General features: G+C 39.3%; 1 protein-coding gene across 2 annotated transcripts in view; it reads right to left on the bottom strand.

Moving 5' to 3' along the window:
* Nucleotides 1–3,682: 3,682 nt before the first annotated feature.
* TMTC1 (transmembrane O-mannosyltransferase targeting cadherins 1) overlaps nucleotides 3,683–20,427 on the bottom strand; it is a 234,511-nt gene continuing 217,766 nt past the window's right edge. For both annotated transcript variants that reach the window (XM_036019208.1, XM_028533351.2), the window contains exons 14-20: nucleotides 18,145–18,247; nucleotides 15,999–16,134; nucleotides 14,890–15,034; nucleotides 13,842–13,979; nucleotides 12,378–12,500; nucleotides 9,608–9,685; nucleotides 3,683–5,518 (exon numbers count right to left, since the gene is read on the bottom strand). In XM_036019208.1, the coding sequence (XP_035875101.1) occupies nucleotides 5,378–5,518; nucleotides 9,608–9,685; nucleotides 12,378–12,500; nucleotides 13,842–13,979; nucleotides 14,890–15,034; nucleotides 15,999–16,134; nucleotides 18,145–18,247 (864 nt within the window). In that variant the 3' untranslated portion in view covers nucleotides 3,683–5,377. The remainder of the gene's footprint in view (nucleotides 5,519–9,607; nucleotides 9,686–12,377; nucleotides 12,501–13,841; nucleotides 13,980–14,889; nucleotides 15,035–15,998; nucleotides 16,135–18,144; nucleotides 18,248–20,427) is intronic.

Raw genomic sequence — 20,427 nt, 5'->3', positions numbered from 1 at the left:
ATAGAGCACTTTAGAGGCCAAAACAAGACAATTATTTTCATTATATTTTATATAAAATAGACATTTACATAAATTTTATTTTGAAAAGACCTAGGCAAAGTGTACATCAGACTTACATGGGAGAAATACTTTGTGGAAGATATATTTCTAACTGGCACAGCAAAAGTAACAAAAATGTACATTTATATACAACTGATCGAAGTAGGAAATAAAAGCATTATGAACAAAGAACATGATGCAAATCATTTCCCCCTAAAAAAGGAGGGATTGGTATGAGTTACAGCAAATCAAATGATATCCACATTAGAAAAGCAAACCATGGCTTCTACAGATATTTCAGTTCCTTAGAAGGAAATTTTTAAACATATTTTTTTTCTCTAGAAACATAACAAAATCACTAACTCTTTATGTGTACAGGCTGCAAAATAAGACTGGTTTCCTCCACTGTGTTAAAGCATGTGGGCAGTTCAGTCACTTTCAGGGCTGTTTGTGTATTTGTTCTGTTTGGTGATTATCTTAAGAATTCCTAAAACAAAGGGCAACGCTTATCAGATGTAGAGGGCTTTGAATCTGGATCGGGAGACTCCTAAAGCTTGACAGTTCTGCGGAACTGACCCATGATTTGGTGCGGTGCGTGATAAACAGGACTGAGACCTTTGGTGATGTGCCCAGGGTGAGATGGCTCCGTGGGGGCAGAGGAAGGACTAAGAACCCAGAGCTCCCGACTCCTGAACTGGTGCGTCTCCTGACGGACCAGCAAGACAACCCCAGGGCCATCACGCACGTTGGAAACTTCCAAATGGGATACACAAATTCGCATGTGCACCACCGAGGGTGGGAAGAAACTTCTGGATTTCTGGATATAGACATCTCTTTCCAGGTTAGGGTAAATGGTGATCTAAACTTACAAATGAACAATGATTGTATATTGCGATAGGTGCTAATTTTATGAGGTACATACCCTAAAGGTTTTCATTGCAAGGATCCTTGGTGATAGTAATGGGACATTTTTATATGTGCCAATGGATAGATATGAATACCATTGCTTCTGTTATGCCATTTTATTGACTGATATTAAACCATACCTTTGCAGTTATTTTACTTCTTTTCTTTAAGCCATATGGTTACTTAAGAAATAATATAAAAGTGCTATTTTGGAAGAATTGTTCAACATATTGTTCTTTTACATAAAAACTTCAAGAATAATAAAAAAGTTATAATATATACCTATATATTTTGGGGGACTGTAAGCTTTTATCTTACTCAGTTGCCGCCTAAATGCAAAACTTGAAAGGTATTTGCTTTCTTTAAATGTGAAAAGATGCCATTTCGATAAATTCTGCTATTATTGGGAAATACATAGTTTAATCAAAGTAAATATGATATGGAAATCATTTTATGGAAAAAAATAAACTACCTATAACGACATTACTTTTGAATGTTGTTACTAATATCCTATAGATTTACTAATCTAAGATGCACATCCATCACAAATCAGAGCACAATTTTTTTAAACTAATGAGTACAAATAGGAAATGATTACCAAAAGCTGACATGTGTATAATTAACCTAAAGATAAAGAGACATAGGTCTAGGCATAAACTATGTTATGGACACCTTGAGTCATAAAAAATATGAGTTTTCTATACTGGGCACCTTGTCTGGGAACATGTCAATGACGAGGCAGATCCTGTCCATCTGAGAATTGAGAATTCTGTAAATATAGGTCAAATTATAGCCCAATTGCCACAAGTGCAAAACCACTCCTCCCAACCCATCTGTTTTGTCAATCTTGGAATGGTGGCCTTAACCAACCAATTGTGCCAATCAATCCTTCTTTACAATTCTTTGGCTTATCTTAGTTTAGATTTAAAAGCAAAAGTTGTGAAAGCATCTCTTCTGTGAGAGATTATAAACATCTATTTTGTAAAAGTTATAAACTCCCATGGATGTTGTTAGCCACTGGTGGCTCTCCAGCCTCACTGTGTGTTAGAATCAGGATTTTCTAAAATAAGTTTTTCTTCCTCCAAGTTATTTAAATCTTTGGTTTAGTTCACCCGTGTTATATCACTGAACCATGTTTTACAATCGCCATTAACAAACCGAAAACATCTGAGTCACATTTTAAACTCCTGAACAATTCTTAAGGTTGAGATAAGCTGGTAAAGCCATTCCATGGCCCCACGTTAGGGGGCTGCCACGTAACGGGGTTTTGAAGGCAAAGAGAACTGACTGATTCCAGGTAGGACTGAAGAATAGGTTAGACAGATAGGCAGTAGGAGGGTGGAGATGTGTGCACAAGGAACTCTAATGCAGCTGAGTAAAAACAGCAAATGATTCTCAGAGCAGCAGAATCACAACAGAAACTCTAATCATTGGATCCAGTGTTCAGCCAGTTTAAAGCAGCCCCTGTCTTGTCCTCAGCCACCTTACCTCCTACCCAGCACCTGCTACGTATTTAAGGACCCAGAACAAAATGAAACTGCAGGACTCCTGTTTAAAATATCAGGAATTTCAAGCAGGGTATGCAACCAAGCATAAAGTGCTTCTGAGCACAGGACCCTGAGGGGCAGCGCAGGCGGCACGGTGGTACAGCTGGCTCTCCCAAGCCTGTCCTGCTGGCTGGAGGGCAACCTGGGCACAGCTCCAGGACTCGCCAGCAACTCAGCTTTAATTTTGATAAGCGTGGGTCCCACATATTATTTCATGTTACAAGGACCAAATGAAAATAGTTACAAAATATACTTAATATCTTTGAAAAAATAACATGTGATTTATTTTCTTATAGGCACCATTTCAACTATAAAAATTATTTCCTTGGCCACATCTCAGTGACAGTATTAACTGAGGACAAAAAATGTCTGATGCCAATAGTGCTAAATTGTAATATTTGAAGAGATGGCAGCATTTGCAGACAAAAGGAGAAAAGGAGAGAGGGGGATAGAAAGCAGGTAGGGAGGAAGAGACTGGGAAGAGAGGAACAGACAAGGAGTTGGGGGCGGGGAGAAAAGCACCCAAAAGTTGGTGGGCGGAGGCTCCCAAAGGCCATGTGACCTTCTCTCCCAGACATGTTGGAAAGTCATTGCCATTTCAACTAATCCTACAGATGCGCTCTCGAAGCTTTCGCAGCACTTCAAGTAAGGCATAACTGCTTTTCCAAATTTGGGGTTTGGTCTTTCCACCAACCTTGTGTGAGTTTTGGTTACAGATCACTCTAAACAGTTGTGACTAAAGTCCTAGATATCAGTTTTAGCTAGAGCTTCATATTTTTCATTTTGGGGGTGGGTATAATAACAGCATATACTCCAACATACTGTAGTACCTTTCTTGGCCTTAGGACTATAGCAATATATTTGAGGGGGAAGAAAAATATTTTAAATAAAATTTTAGATAAGTTTATGATACACAACTTTAAAAGAGTATTAGAAATGGAAGATCATAGTGGTCATATAAATGCTATTGGATTATTGATGCACATGCAAGTGCATGCTAAGGTCATTTCTGTAATTCTTCCCATTTAAAATATTCCTTATATCTTCTCTTTCTCCATTATCTCTCTCTAAAGAAGTTTTTCTTCCTTTTATCTAGATTTACCTTGGCCCTCCTCCCCCTCCTCCCACCAAAATATGGGGTCACTGCTTCCTGAACTGGTTAAAAAAGAAGCTAAGAAGTTTTTTTTTTGTTTTTTTTTTTAACCACATCTTAGCCTAAACATGGGAAATATGTGTGCCTTCAAACTACTGTATCTCTACGGAACCTGGCTCAGGACCATGAAGAGCACTGCCCAGAGTTTTTTGATTTTTTAATTTTTCAAAATAAAATCAAGTGTTCCAATTTCAAAATATATACCAAAATATACTACTACCCAAGCACTGTAGGCTGAGCCCTAATTTCTTTGACTTTAGCAATTGAATAATTACTACAACGTTTTTGAAGTGCTGTTAAAACTTAACTACTTTGTAATTTAGATTTATAATTTGTGTATGATAAGTTTAAAAAAGCCACTATTAAAACCACTATGTACAATGAAAAAACTGTGTATATATTAAATATTTTATAAGTTATAAAATAAATAACACTAAAAAATAACTGTCAATTCGTAAGTTCAATTTTGCCTTCCTTATTTTTAAATATAAATATATATTTTAAGTTATGAATTTAGATTTTTCTAGATTTTTGAGCATTTTCCATGAATTCTCCAAAATTAAAAATTAATAAGTAATTTGATAAAAAATAATTAATTAATAATGAATTTTGGGTTTACACTACTCATGGTCTAAGCATAGAATTCTCATTAAGCCTAGGAAGACAAATCAATAAAGCTCTCTTTCCATTTAAAGTCTATGAAGATTTCTGTGTTATATTGTAAAGATTCTGAAATGGTTCAATATATTTGTCAAAAATAATAAATCTCATGATGTCTAAATGTTAAGTAACAATGTAGTAGAACATTTCTCTCAGTTAATATCTTTAATAATTTTCATGTAGAATATACTGTTTTTCTCCACCAAAATAACAATATATGTGGAGGTGGAAACATTTATGATTTTAAAAGCACTTTTGAAATTATAGAGCAGAACCACTACTCTAGTAGTATTTGTAATAAAATTAAAATAATTTTGGGTTTTCAATAAAGAATTAGGGGTACCAAGATCCTTGACATTCCCCTAGGGGTAAGAATATCCACACACAATTCCAGAAGCTTCCCGTTTGATGGGTTAGGCAATGGGAAAGTTTGCATCAGAGTGGAATTTCGATTACTGCTCAGTAGGGCTCTAGCAATATGCTTAGGGGAATATCGGATCCAGCTCACTTAACAACAGCCCCTTTTTCCACAAATTCCAGAAGGTTCTACAGAAATTATTCGATACTCCTTTCTGGTTCTGGAGAATTAAATGAGCTGCCTCTTGATAGAAGTTCCCAAATGGCTTATCTTAGAGGATTTGTCCTCTTTGAAATATTCCATGACGAAGCAATGCTCTGGCTTCATAGCATTTCCAACTTCTGTATTTCTGGGACATAAAAGTTGAAACTAGAAAAAGAACCAGATGTTTGGGTTGCAACCACAGAGAAATATCTGGAGGAAAATCTGAAGTTAAAGCCAAAAAAAAAATCTGTAAAATGTATAGTTGTTGTATGCCTTCCCTCTCAGACCTCCTTGCCTTGCTTGCTCTTTTTATCTTTTTTTCATGAGAATGCCAGCCCCTCAGCACAGGGCTACCAGTGAGTGTCTCCGAATGCGGCATCCTGGGCAGGGAGCAAGAGGGAAGCCTCACTGTGTGTCTGTCCCCCTTGCTGATGTCACAGCAAGGCCTCTGTCACTGCTTCCTCCTCCAGAGGTACCAGCAAGTGTCCCTGGAGAGCAGGCCAAAAGCTGCTACGTTTGATCTTTTTCTCGAACTTCTTGTAATCGTTTTTCTAGGCGATCCAGTTTGGCGAGGTTCTCCCGCAGCAGTTTGCTGTCTGGAACCAGCTGTAAGGCTCTCTCATAATAACCTCTTGCGGACACATAGTTTCCCTGTTGAAAAAAAGAGAATAATGTGATCCACCAGAACGCTCTGTTGAAGAATGGAGAGACTAGGAAACAGAGCATTTCACCCTGTTTAACATTCATGTCCCCATAAAGAAACCCTGTCTGCATAAGTAATTTTACCCTTCTCTGTTGGCGCTTTTGGAGAACCCATTTTTTTAAGTACCAGTCCAGCTGGAGAATGTGAAGGAAAGAACTTATGACATAAGGTTAAAAGGCAGAAAACAGATTTTCAATTGTACTTAAGGCAGGGTATGAGCCTATCATTTCATAGGGTTAGCACTGTTCGTTTGTGATGAGATGGAGCTGTGCATGTCAGGATAAATTGAGGGGAGGGGTGGAGAGAGAGAGAGAGAGAGAAAAGTGGGGGGGGAGAGAGTGTGTGTGGGGAAATGTTTTTGAAACTTCAACAGTAATAATACAAAAATAACTAGTTTAGGGATCCACAATAGCTCCTTAGTGGTAGAAGCTATTTTAATCTTCAAATTAAAACAAAACCTGCAGTTTTTGCCTAATACAGCCTTTAAAGCAAATATAAATTTTTATAAAATGAACAGAACTGATAAGACTATGGAATCACATTTTTCCAGTACTCAAGGTGTGTGACCATATGCACCTCTTGGATACCTTTAAATCAGGAGAGCAGGCATGTCACTCCCGACGGCTAAAAACACGTCTCCACCCTCTGTTGGCCAGATCTGGTTTGCTCAATGCCTCCCTGACAGCAGCCATGTGTACCTGGTTCCAGATGGTCCCTGGCAAACTAGTCACAATTATTAACTTTCTCTAGCCTGTTTTCTGCTCAAAAATGGGTATTGCCAAGTCTCAGTCTAAGACTGTTAGAAATCTCTCCATTCCAAAAACTATACATTTGCTCTACTTAATTCAGTTACAGTTCCATGTAGGTGAAAACCAGTTACTCTCTGAATTTCCATCAAATTTAAAATAGTATTCTCTCAGAGCAAATGTACTATGTAGCAATGCAACTCATATTTATTGAATACTTAGCTGTCTTCCAAATGATTTAATATGTGTCAAGAGCTTAGACACTATCTAACACATAGGGAGCACTCAATCTGATATTATCATTATTATTATTTTTTTTTCTGTTTAAAAAATTTTTATTGGATTTTTTTCATTACCATTTAACCTCCTTACAACCCCTCCCCCTGCAATCACCACACTTTTGTCCATGTCCATGAATCCTTTTTCCTTTTTGCTCAATCCCTCCACCCCTCACCATCCCTCCATAGCTGTCATCCTGCTCTCTATCTATGAGCTTGTCCCTATTTTGTCTGTTAGTTCATTTGTTCATTATATTCTACATATGAATGAAATTATATGGTATTTTTCTTTCTCTTACTGGCTTATTTCACTTATGTAACATTCTTTAGGTCCATCCATGCTGTTTCAAAGGGTAAAATTTTTTTCTTTTTTATGGCCAAGTAGTATTCCACTGTGTAAATGTCCCATAGTTGTTTTATCCACTCATATTTGGGCTTGTGTCCATGTCTTGGCTAAATAACATTATTGTTATTACTAAATAACTATCCACGCTCCATGTAAACACCGTATGTTTCTTTTAGCATTCGCTTGCTACATTGGTGAGAAGGAGAGTGTAGATGGCTGAACAGGAAATTGTACACCGGGAATCCAGAATCTGGCATGTGCACAATGAAGATATTTCTGATTATTAACACTGGTTCTGATAAGAGGCTAAACAGAATTCTGGACAAATGAAAACCTGGATTTGCAACATTAATTTTTTTAACTCAAGCATTTATCTTCCAAGTATCTTCTGGTGTTTATTAAGCTTACTTAGCACACACATGCAAACAACAGAATGTATGTGGTCCCTAAACTGACCTCAAAATATGTTTCTACTGTAGTTGACTTTGAAATTGTCTTTCAAGAGGATCCTCTTAATTTAGGCCTCTGCCTGATGAGCTGGAATCTCCTTCTAGATGTAGTTACTTTTCCCCCCTCAAACTGCTCTTTTCCTGATTAAAATGGAAGCCTTATTTTAAGAAACAAGTTATATCGCTTAATTCAATGTACCCAATTCCTAGATGCCAGGTAGGGAATGTGAATTATCCAATTTTTATTTTTTAAAGACTTTATTTATTTATCTTTAGAGATAGGAGAAGGGAGGGAAAAGAGAGGGAGAGAAATATCAATGTGTGGTTGCCTCTCAGGTGCCTTCTACCAGGGACCTGGCCCACAACCCAGGCATGTGCCCTCATTGGGAATCAAACCAGTGATCCTTTGGTTCACAGGCTCACGCTCAACCCACTGAACTACACAAGCCAGGGAAAATTACCCAGTTTTTAGAAATGTGCTATTTACTATGATAGCCACTAGTCACATGTGGCAATTTCATTTATTACTAAATAAGAATTCGGTTGCTCATTTGCACCAACCACATTTCAAATACTTGACAGCCACGTCTAGTGGCTGGCTGCTGCCTTGGATATAGAACATTTCCATCATTGCAGAAAGTTCTATTGGACAGTGCTGTTCTAGAAAACGCATTAATGTCATAAGGCAGTACTGAAAATAGTACTCTACTATATGGCCCAGTTGATGCAACAATGATTATAAAGAACGTATTATACCATCTAACCTACTGTTTATTCCCAAGTGTTTATCAGTAGTGAGTGGATAAAACAACTATAGTACATTTACAAAATGTAATATTATTTGGCTGTAAAAAGGAAGAAAATTTTACCGTTTTCAACAGCATGGGTGGACCTGGAGAACATTATGTTAAGTGAAGTAAGCCAGTCAGAGAAAAACAAATACCATATGATTTCACTCATGTGGAATGTAATGAATGAACTGAACTAACATACAGCAGGCTGACAGCTCTGGGTGGTGGGTGTAGTGGGGGTGGAGGGATTGAGCCAAAAAGAAAAAGAACTCATGGACACAAACAACAGTGTGGTGACTTGTGTGGTGGGCTGGGGAAGGCGGTGGGTGGAGGTGGAGGAAGGTATAAAGGGGATAAATGGTAATAGGAAAAAATACAATAAAAAATAAACTGATTGAAAAAAGAGAATGTATCGTAGCTTTTCTTGTCTATCCATGCATCCATAATACTTCATGAAAATATCATCTTTTATTACCAAGTAGTATGACCAAGTAGTGCAAGCAAGAAGAGACAACTCCCTTCTCTCTGTCCCCCGGTGCCACCTTCTCGAAAAGCCTCATTCCACTCCCATCCTTACCACGGCCCTCGGGCCTTCCTGAGCTTCACCCGGGCTCGGGCAGGGAGTGAGGCTCAGGCACCCGAGGCACGCACACACTACCCGGTAATGCAAAAGACACAGAAAGCTAACGATTGTCCTTGAAGGCCTCATAATGATAACCCTGCTAGGGATTATCCCTGATAAGGGAAATATCATTAATATTTGCAATAACTTTACCTAGCAACAGATGGTTACTAGACTTTGTGTGGTGATCACACTGTAAGGTATATAAATGTCACGTCACTATACTGTATACCTGAAACTAATATAATGTTGTATGCCAACTCTACTCACATTTAAAAAAATGTAAAAATGACCACATCCAAGTCATGTGCCTGGTCCATATTGGATTGTATCACATGATTCACTGATATTAGACCATTTTTAAACTACAAACATGGCAATTTTATATTGTTCAACCTAATACATGATATTATCAAAGATGAAAAAGGATATATTAATTTTTATCAGGGTATTTGCTCCATTTTAAAATAACACTCAATAGATCCTTTAACTTCCAGATACCAATTCAAGGGTAAGTACCACTAAATTTAAAATAACGGTTCATATGATTTTCTTTATGATAAAATCATGGGACCTAATTTATATAGATTTATTTTTAAAATGGCTTCATGATATTGAATATCTAGATAACACAAAGTGAACATAAACTGTGCTAATTTTACCTTTAAACAATTATGTTTTGGGTATTCACATAATTCGAAGAGTAAATGAATAATAGTTCCTCAGCCTTTCAAGAGAGAAGAAAGACAGATCCAGAAAACACGAATGGGAAACGCAGTTCACAGGGGAGTGAGTTACTTCCTACCTTGATGTGCTGGATGCCCCCCATGTTCATCCAGGCCTGGGCTTGGTCTGGGTTCAGGTCCACGGCAGCTCTGTAGCTCTGAACATATGAGAAACACCTTCAGGTTGAGAAACGAGGGCCCGCCTGCAACGCTATGTGAGTGTGGAAACCACCTGCTTCCTATGTGAACATGTAAGTGGTTAAGAAAATGAACAGCCACTTCTAGTTCACAGAGGCCCCGTTTATTCCTATTGTTTTTTAACATTGACGACTCTGAAGTAGAGGAAACTGAAATGTGTAATTTCCTTGCAGAACTAATGTCTGGACTTGAGACTTGAAGACGCCTGCAGGAAATCTAGGGGATTTCTATTACAGTGAATCATTTCCCGCTGGCCTTGACCTGCAAGAAAATGGTGCTTTTTGGCCTTTTTCACTATAAATGGAGTTTGTAAGAAAAATGTGTTTATAATCATAGGACCTTAGAGTTGTTTCCTAAACAGATTAACCTTACTGTAATAACCCCTTTCAGAATATCACTGGCCTGGTCTTTGACCTGTGCTGAAATTCTTGGAGGCACAGGGTGCTCATTGCCTCTCTAAGGACGTCTGTTTTACTGGGGGATAGTTTTAATCATTAGAAAACCTTTCTTTTCTTTTTCTTCCATACGAAAGGTCTGCAATGTTTGAAGACAATTGCTTAGCCCTCGAATATTTTGTTTTACCAGACTAACATTTTTCCAATTAGCCGTAATATTTATGAGATATATTTTTAATATTTTTCATGTTGCTTTGCATCAAAGGAATGCTCAGCACAGAGTCTTGATTTTAAGAGTAGTTATCTTAAATAAAACTACAGGCTACGAGTGCTGCCTTTACAAAGTGTTCAGTAATGTCCTGGCTGGTGTGGCTCAGTGGATTGAGCACTGGCCTGCAGACTGAAAGGTTGCCAGTTTGATTCCCAGTCAGGGCCCATGCCTGGGTTGCAGGCCAGATCCCCAGTTGGGGTATATGCGAGAGGCAGCCAATTGCTGTTTCCCTCCTTCTCTGTCTCTCTCCTTCCTCCTCTCTCTAAAAATAAAGAAATAAAATCTTTTAAAAAAGTGTTCAACGACAAAACTAAGTATGTATATGTATAGTTCAATGCTCCCTGCTATTTTCATTAGCAAATAGAATGAAAATCGATCGGATTCCTAAGTGTTAAGAATTTGTCCATCCCTCCTCTGCTTTAGTTTTAGAAGAGCAAATATTAAGAAACTATATGCTGTTAAAAAGCTGCTAAAATAAAGAATACATCTTAACTTCTATCAGCTGAGCTAGGCTGTAGTGTAGGTGGGGTGTAGATTCAGCTCCTGGCTGCAGCTCATATCCTCTGCACGACCTTGAGCAAGTTACATGACCTCTGATTCTCAATGTTTTCAACTGGAAAGGTGACAATGACCATGACTTTCTTATATGACTGTGGTGAAGACTAACGTATGTCATATGTGTGAGTCACCCATAAAAGTGCCTACACATTTAGGGGTTATTACTAGGTAATGGCTTTACTCCTACTCTTCAGAAATACATCTTTTCTATGATGATTATTTGATCCCCTGGTCCAGCAACTAGACAATACTTTTGTTTTCTGTACAATATATAAATGCAGATCAAGACTCCATATATTCATAATTATCATTAATTTGTCATTAAACTGTTATTTTAGTTGTAAATAACTTAAGAATTGAAAATGTTCACAAGGCAGAGAAAAATGCACAATTTCTGCAATTGGGCATTTTTGGGTAGCAAATTGGGTAGCGTAGAGAAATACGCTACCATTTCTGTTTGAAGCGTTCACATTCAAATTAGTTTTTCACATATATTTTCCAATAACATTTTAAAAGCCACTCACTGTCTATTTTTAAAAACAGTTACAGCATTTGAAAGTTTCCTTTCCCATGATATATTTAGTATACATTTTTTTACTGCATTAATTACAACTTGTGGCTTTACCAGGCACAAGGAAAATGTATGACATCTATAATATTTCTGCTTATACTTGTAAATGTCTTTTTGATTTCAAATTGTGCATCAATTGAATTCCAAAGCTGCACATGCCAGACAGTTATAAGATATGACATATTATATTTTAACGACAGAAGGAAGCAGGCCCTTTGCATGAGGAAAAGTCCAATCAGGGGGCCCAAATGCATGTATATTGTACACACAGGGGCAGGGGAGGGGAGCAAGAAAGGACCTGCCAGTACAATGTGTTACATGGCACTTTCAAGTGACTGGTAAAGACAGTAAGTGTTTTAAGAGTTCCGAGGAATCAAGGTCATGGGGAGAAAGGACAGTCCAGAGGGCTTCTGGAGGGAGGAGGACATGGGCTGTGAGTCAGTGGATGAGTAGGCATCCTTGAGGGGAGGAGAGGGTGTTACAAGGACATGCGGAAACGCCTAGAGCTATTCCAGCAGCCGTGCAGCTGGAAGAGATGGTGACTGAAGACAAACAGAAAAGAAGAGTGAGAGAGTTTGGGGGAGAGAGAGAAGCCAGTTTGGAGGTAAAATATAAATGCCTCAAATGTAAGTTAAAGGTGATAATTCAGGAAATAATGAAGAGGTATGGCAGGATGCTGAGTGGTCAAAAACCCGAAGCTCAATTATAAGAAATTAACTTATGTCACGTTGGTTCATCAGAAAACTCACAAACCTGCCAATGATCTTAGACTCTACTGCATATGCTTCATTAAAATTTGAGGGAGAATTAATTTTAATGCGTGAATTTAATAACATAATTTTATTAAATGTTTGTACCTCAAAAGCTTTGTCCAGAAGGTTCTGCTCTCTTAGTTGATTTCCTTTTGTGAAAAAAAGTTCAGAAACGACTTTAGGGTCCTTTGGTTTCAGCTGGAGAGCCTTGTCTATAGCATCAAGTGCCTGCATAAATTGGAAATGAAGACGGAATAAATGCAGATTAGATAAAGAAAAACTAATTTAAATGATAAAATGTATACTTTTTGTTCTTATGAACGAGCTAGTGTGGTGACAATCAATTCTTCATTGTCTCTGATGTTCTCACTGAGAAAATGGAGCTCTGACAAAGTACTTTTCCTAAACTCCAGGTTTCCCATTTGCATTAGTGACAGTGAAATGTCCCTGAATCACTTTACAGGGGGGTCGTGTGATCCAGTTCGAAGAAAACAAAATCCGGCACTGGATGTCCTGCCCTGACTGCGTGTCCTCTGCACCACCCCCACACCCCTGCACGGGTGCCTGATGCTCACTCTGCCCCGCACACGCATGGCTCCAGCCCCCCGCAGCTGGAGATCCCTTCAAAGCACACACCTGATGATGTTGTTCTTCTGCTTAAAACCCCAAGAATCTCCCCAAACAGGGAACAGAACTTTTGTCCTGGTTCCAAGCCTTGCTGTCTAGTCCTGCAAACATTCACAGCCGCAGGTCACACTGCACCCTGCACCCTCAGGCCTTGGACAGGCTCCTCGTCACCACCGCAGGGCCTTTGCATGTGCTTTTCTTGCCCAGACTGCTCTTCACTGTCCCCCTTTTGCCTAATAATTCTTATATATCACTTTGCCCTCACTTTCCCATCACTCTGCAGGGAACCTGACCTCCCAGACCACTCAGGCCCCCTGACTATTTCCTGGTTAGGGACCATGTCACTCTTTATGACATCACTGAGCACTGCAGAATTCTACATTGACTTTGTCCTTACTTGTTTGTGTTCTCTTTGTAAACTCCATGAGGACAAGGACCATGATTTTTTTTTGTCACACCACTTTATTCCTAGTGCCTGCTACAGGGTTTGGCATAGAGTAGGCATTCGATAAATATTTGGTTGAATTAGTTCATGAATTCACTGGGTATGTAACTATTAAAATGGAGAGAAGCTACAACAGTTGCAACATAGGGTCAATGACCTGCCTCACAGGGCTGCTGTAAGGATTCCATAAAAACATGCTTAAAGAACATGGAAAGGGATAAAGCATTCAGATGTTAGTCTTTATCTCCCTAGAGTGAGTTGAAAACAAACTGAGGTAATGCCACATAAAGTCTTCAGACTAAGCATGAGCCAAGCACCTATTATTTCAAGGGGCATCTTAGAAGTTAAAGGGCTGTCTGTGAAAAGCATCCATAGATGGGATATGCCAACTGATGGTGACATCTAAGACCACTCAGCCTTGTTTTGTGCAGCTGGGACCCATTTTAGGGGCCACCCTCTGTCTGCCCACGAATCCAAACCACCCCAGTGTGCTCCACCTTGTCGTGGTTCTCCTGCTTGCTGTAGATCGCTGACAACAGGCGATAGCACTCGAGGCATCCAGTCTCCTCCGACACAATGTGGTTGGTCATCTTCTCGGCTTCCTTGGTCTGACCCATCATGGCCAACACCTGAGCCTGCAAAACCACACTGGCCTTGGTTTGGAAGACAGTTATCACCTTATCAAATACAGCATCCTTGAAAAGAGGCACTTAGGAAACACCCCGAACGACACTGCTCAGCATCTATTTGTGACTCAGAGAGAGAGATAAACTGCTACAGCATGTGGCTGCAGTTTTTGTTGTTTCTTTATTTAGGTGTACGCATGTGTTTCTGCATGAATAGCAGGAATGTTAAAGATATCCAATGAAATGACTTATGCCTTTTTTAAAAATTGACTAAGTATTGACTATGTCAGAAGAGAAATTAATTCCTGTGTTCATAACCAGATAAATTTGATGTACTGCAAATCTAAGGAAAAGGAAAAGTATTGATCCAAAACTGAAGTAAAAATATTGTTGTTATTAATTTTCCTGAATTTGAAATCTATATTGTGGTTGGTTATATTAGAGAATGTCCTATTTCTTAAGAACTATGTATGTTGAAGTATTTAGAAATAAAAGAAATGAGACCTGTAATTCTCACAGGGCTCAGGAAGAAATAGCATTTATTAATAATATGTATATGCACCACTGTGTATATGCACACACATGCCTAATATGCATATATATCTCCACACACACATTCACATGAGAGGGTGCTAAATGAATATATCAAAATGCTGAAAACTGATCAACCTGCATGAAAGAGTATATGGGAGCTATTTAATATTCTTTCAAATATTCGTAAGTTTGAAATTGTCTCAAGACAAAGTCTTACAAGTATTTTTAGTGTCCATGTCTTGTATGAATGGCTCTAACATTGGTTACATGAATATTCATAAGTTGATATATTATAGCATTTCCAATTCTAGCCCTGAGGCCTGCTGACCATAGCTCCCTCAGCTGCCTGCTCTGCAGCTTCGTTCTCTTTGGTCCGTCTACTCACCAGGGCGAGGCGGAGTTCCTTGTGAGAAGGCTGAAGCGCCGCAGCTTCCCGGTAAACCTGCAAAGCCTCTTCGTAGCGGCCAGTGTTGTAATACAGTGCTCCCAAAGGTGATAGTATCTCCGCGTTGCGTGCCACCTTCAGGGCACTGAGTTTTAAGAAAGGTGAATTAACACTTTTCTTCTAATAGGTACATTTCCAAAGGTCAAAACTTAGATTTAGGGGTGACTGTTTAGGTTTGAGACTTTGCTCCAATATGGCCTCTGTTTATTTATATCAAAAAGAATGTTTAGCCCTGGCTGGTGTGGCTCAGTGGATTCAGTGCCACCTTGTGAACCAAAGGGTCGCAGGTTCGATTCCCAGTCTAGGGTACAAGCCTGGGTTGTGGGCCAGGTCCCCAGTAGGGGGCGTGCACAAGGCAACCACACATTGATGTTTCTCTCCCTCTCTTCCCCCCCCACCCCTCCTCTAAAAATAAATACATAAAATCCTAAAAAAAAAGAATGTTAAAAAAAAAGATCATGGTGCCATACTCTGACTCTTAAGAGAATCTCTAATGACCCACTAGTATGGAAACTGAGCTCCAACAATCTTTTCCATTCATGGTGATTGACCTGTTTTGTTGCATGCACAGTAGGTCATTTACATCCACTTTTGAAACTGCTGTTTATGGTTTGGATTGCTGTCTGTAGCTTCAGAAAACAGTGGGAATTAAATTCCAACCTCAGTTTAGCACCATGTTTTAACTAGCAGGCCAGAAAGTCATTATCTGGGTACCATTAGCAGTGCTGTACTGTTTGCTTTGGCAATGAGAATCCGTATTACTTGCACAGGCAAAACTCACTAGTATTCTGAGAGTATGTCTGTTCCAACCAAAAAGTTGATGACATAGTGAATAACGCCCTAATAACTTAGTACAGTGATAGATAGTAACCAGCCTGATTGTGGTGATCCCATCGTAAGGTATATAAAGGCAGAGTCACTATGTCACACACCTGGAACTAACATCATATGTCAACTATACTTAAAAATAAGGTAAATTTTAAATAAAAATTGATGGGCAATTGCAGAGGTCTTTGGGCAACTTACAAAGTGAAGGAAAGGAACTTTACCGTTTGTACCACTCTTCAGCCATGCTGTTGTCTCCCAGAGACCTGTAGAGTCTGCCCAGGTTCACCATGGCCACGTGGTGACTCGGGCTAAGTCTGATGGCCTGCTGGTAATGGACCACTGCCTTCTCTGGAGAGCCTATAACCACAGGTGCATTGGTAAGAGCAGAATATGCCTTAATTATAACACACATGAGCTCTTTAATTTTCTGATATGCATCATTCTTCTTACAGTCACACCATCAATTACTCAGTTTGTAAATTGCCTTGCATTTTGGCTTCTTCTCCTTGCCACTGCCTAACTTTGAACCATTCCACTATTCTTTCCCATTTCCGAAGAAATTAATAATAACAAACCAATAGGAATTAAAACCTATATCTTTTGTTATATATAATTTTAGTCAAAGTTTATTTTGACCATTGCATTAGCTAAAATGTTTTGAGATTATTAGTGGTTGTTATTTATCAAGATATGTTGCTATTCATTATACAAAAAAATAGAAGTGGCTATTATACAAAGAAAACTGTCCTGAAGCAATTTTTAAGGGTCTGTCTCAACTATTATACCACAACATCGTAATTTGAGACATCGCTTTAAATAAGTTTTATTTAATCACATTTTTTGTTTAATTATATATTTTTGTTTAAAAGATATTTATTTTAAAAATAATAATGCTACCTTGCATTCGTCCAATACATTGTATATTTTACAACACTTTAAGTGATCCCAGATGGTTTTTGCAGGTATTTTTGATACTATTTTGCTGCCTTTTGATACCACTTAGCTGCATTTTGGGATCTAAGAGTTGTTTCAGAATAAACAAAATCATTACTTACAGATACAGACATTAAAATGCAAAGACATTACAAGACCTGACAAAGATCTCAGGGCATGTGAGGCCGAAGGCCAGAGCTAGAATCAAGTCTCTCGAGTGTGTGAGGTTCTCCAAAGAAGCTTCCCAGTGAAATCACAACTGAGTGACTGGGCTGCAGAAGAGTTTAATGTTTTAAATGGGATGGGATGTTTATTACCTGTACAGACATCTTCTCAAGGGCACCTTCTTTGAATGCAAGTTTAAGTAGGAGGTGGCAAACTACTGGTCATGGGGAGAATTTCACCAGTATAAAAACACAAATACAAGGGGAGCAGTGGGAAGATACACAGTGTCATTAACTGGGGTTAAGGGATTGGGGTGGACTTGTTTTGTTGTTGGAGAGAAGGAAGAGGACTGAACCAGGGCAACAGGAGGTCTCTCCCAATGTTTATACCTTTGTTACAGGGATTCATTACTATTTTGCTAACGAACCAGCAGGTGGCACTACAAAACAATTTTATGTGCAAAAATAAAAGATTGTTATCACAATGTAAATTGTGATACTTCCAGTATCTTCAAAAAACAAATTAATTACAATGAAATTTTATTGTAGGGCAGGCACTGTAACAGTCAATGAAAACAAAGTGGTGTTTGCATTAAATTCAAATACCTTTTCATTCTTTATAAGTGCTCACAGCACATGAACTGTACATGGGGCACAAGTCATCAAGGAGGAGGGCAAAGGGGGAAAGACTGGGACAATGGTAATAGAAAAACAATAATAACAATAAAAAGAAAATAGAATCTATAAAGTTTTTCATAAAATAAAATGGAATATGAGTATTTTATAAAACACTGTCACACACGAGTACTCTATCAATTACAATAATACAGCCCTCAGACGAACATCACATAAGGAACAATAAAAACAATTCTGGAGACTCTTTTTATTAGTTACAGAACAGTATTTACCATCTGCCAGCACCCGCATTCAGAGCAGGGTGTGCATCACTGCAGAGGGGCATTTCATTATCATAGATTTATAAACGTGTATGAATGATACTCAAAGAAGATTCTTTAATCATCAAGGCTACTTCCTGTCACTTGGGCAGTTTTCCCTAGAGATACGATGATAAGAACTGGGCCGATTTTACAGAACTGAGCCTGAAGATTTAGAGAAATGACAGCCCCATGGCACCCGGTGACTGTCGACGGTGTGAGTGCCTCGCCAGGCCCAGCGGACTTTCCTGCGGAGGCATTATTCGGGTGGTGGTCGTCCTGCTGGAGAGTGTCACCTCATCTCAGCAGAACAGGTTCTCCTCAATTTCACTTACCAGTGTCGACTAAGAAAACTCCATAGTTGTTGTACAAGTCCGAGCTCTCCGGACAGTTCTTTATCCCAGCCTGGTATGTTTCCTCGGCCTCCTTAAATCTCTCCTTTAAAACAGAATCAAGAAAAATAAAATGAGAGAGTTCAAAGCATTAGCAATAAACTGAGTCGTAGATGTGAGAAAAGCGGAAAATGACTCACTGAGCATGTGCGCTGTAGTCGGCACTGAGAGTAAACACTAGGTACTCTGTCTGAGTCAAAGCCAACACTAGCTGCACACACACCTACAATTCGTATCTGTGCTTAGTTCCTCTAGGGTAGACAGCTGGTGTTTACTAAGAAGTAGCCTCTGGAAGGATTTGCTTTATAGTTGGAAACAATCTCAAAGTGTTTACTTAAATGGGATGCTTCCACCCAGTAGCTCTCTGGATGAAAATGGGTGACTCATCAATACAGGAATTCTTCTTCCTGGTGGCGATCGGACTGGGAGGCAGGGAGGCCTGGGTATCTGTCTCACAGCTGCGTTTGCATAGCTACCACTCTTTCACCTACACTGCAGAGTTTATTTGGGGAAGGTTTAGGGGGAGGGAGAGGAGAGGCTGCTACAGATTATGGGAGGCTTTGTCAAATCCTTTAGTTTTTAAAAATATTTCATTTATTTATTTTTAGAGAGAGGGGAAGGGAGAAAGAGAGAGAGAAATATCAGTGTGTAGTTGTCCCTTGTTTGCCCCCAAGTGGGGACCTGGCCCACAACCCAGGCATGTACCCTGACTAGGAATTGAACCAGCGACCATTTGGTTTGCAAGCTGGAGCTCAATCTATTGAGCCACACTAGCCAGGGAGAATCCTTTCTTTACTGAAATGTTTCTATAGCCCACCAAACTATTCGCCACTTCCTTTGTCCAACCTGTGCTTTCCACCTCTGAGTTGTTCCACCAATAGGAATCTATATCCCCTCAAAGCACACCTCCAACTCCTACCTCTGTGGCAAGGTCCAAATCAGTCTCCACATCTCCAATGGACTGTTTTCTGATTGCCCTGATCTACTCACTAGAGATTCATTTGAACATACTTTCATTACTTACATGTACATTTTTTACAGCCATCTTAGATTGTCGTGTCACATACTTTATAATGTAGAAGTTAACAGCTACTTAAGGAATCGAAGTTACCCAGGTTCTATCAATTACTCACAAGTGAACAATTTCATAGTTTCCTAGTACCACTGTGAAGGTCAAGTGAGAAGGAATGGTTTGGCATCAAGCACATCCCAACTTTTCCTTTAACATGCTCGGAGCATGAACATTTTACATAATTTCATCACAAGTTACTAGTACTAAGCATTCAACCAGATGAGTGACAAGGGAGAGTGCGGCATCAATTTCCTGAGACATGACACCTTAAGCCAGTGGCTAAAGAGGTACTGGGTGTGCTCAACCCTATCACTGACTGGAGCCCAAACGGCGAAGACACTCTACCCTCTGCAGAATGACCACGGCCATCTCTTTCAATCCACATATGTAAGTACCATTTGGGGAAGTGTGGTTTGAATCTGGCAACTGTCACTTATTTCAATTGTAGATCCATAATCCCGCAAAAATGGAGATCTGTTTCTAAAAATATACCTTTTCCTATTTGCCAAACTCCACAAATTGTCAAACTCAAAACGTTAAAGGTGAATGAAAATCTCTAAATCTCTCCTTTCAATCTACTGAAGAAAAGCTTTATGAAGATATCCTCTACCAAAGGACTAGGCCATCTGCGAGTAGGCCTAGTGCGCGTGTTAAATGGAGAGGCAGAACACAGATTATGTCAGGCTCCAATCATATTAAGAGTTAGAGAGTAGCATTTGATATTTACTGACTCATCCACTCATTCAGTGTGCGTTTATGGCAACGGCTACAGACAGGATGACACGGCGATTCAGCCCTGGGCTGCCAGTGTTGGGGGGCGGGGGTGGATTAGACTCCCAGCTGCCCCATTTCCTGTCTGCATGACCTCACTTCCCCCTCTGTGCCCCTCTGCAAACTAGAGATAACAACAACTTCTCACGGGGTTGTTTCAAGGATTAAGTGAATTAAAACATGTAAAGCACTTAGAATGCTTAGCATACAGTCAGCACTTTTCGTCACATTAACCATCTTCCTTACTATTACTACCAGGAGTAGGACCAGTGTGAGTGTTACTACTTGAAACACCGAGAGATAGACACCAATGCCATGGAGATGAATGAAACAAAATACCTCCACGTAAGCTCAGAGATCAATGAACTCACGAACAGAACTCA

This window comes from Phyllostomus discolor, chromosome 2 (assembly GCF_004126475.2).
Source record: "Phyllostomus discolor isolate MPI-MPIP mPhyDis1 chromosome 2, mPhyDis1.pri.v3, whole genome shotgun sequence".
Classification (NCBI taxonomy): domain Eukaryota; kingdom Metazoa; phylum Chordata; class Mammalia; order Chiroptera; family Phyllostomidae; genus Phyllostomus; species Phyllostomus discolor.
The sequence above is the reverse complement of the archived record's forward strand: the minus strand, read 5'-3'. Positions and strand labels throughout refer to the sequence as shown.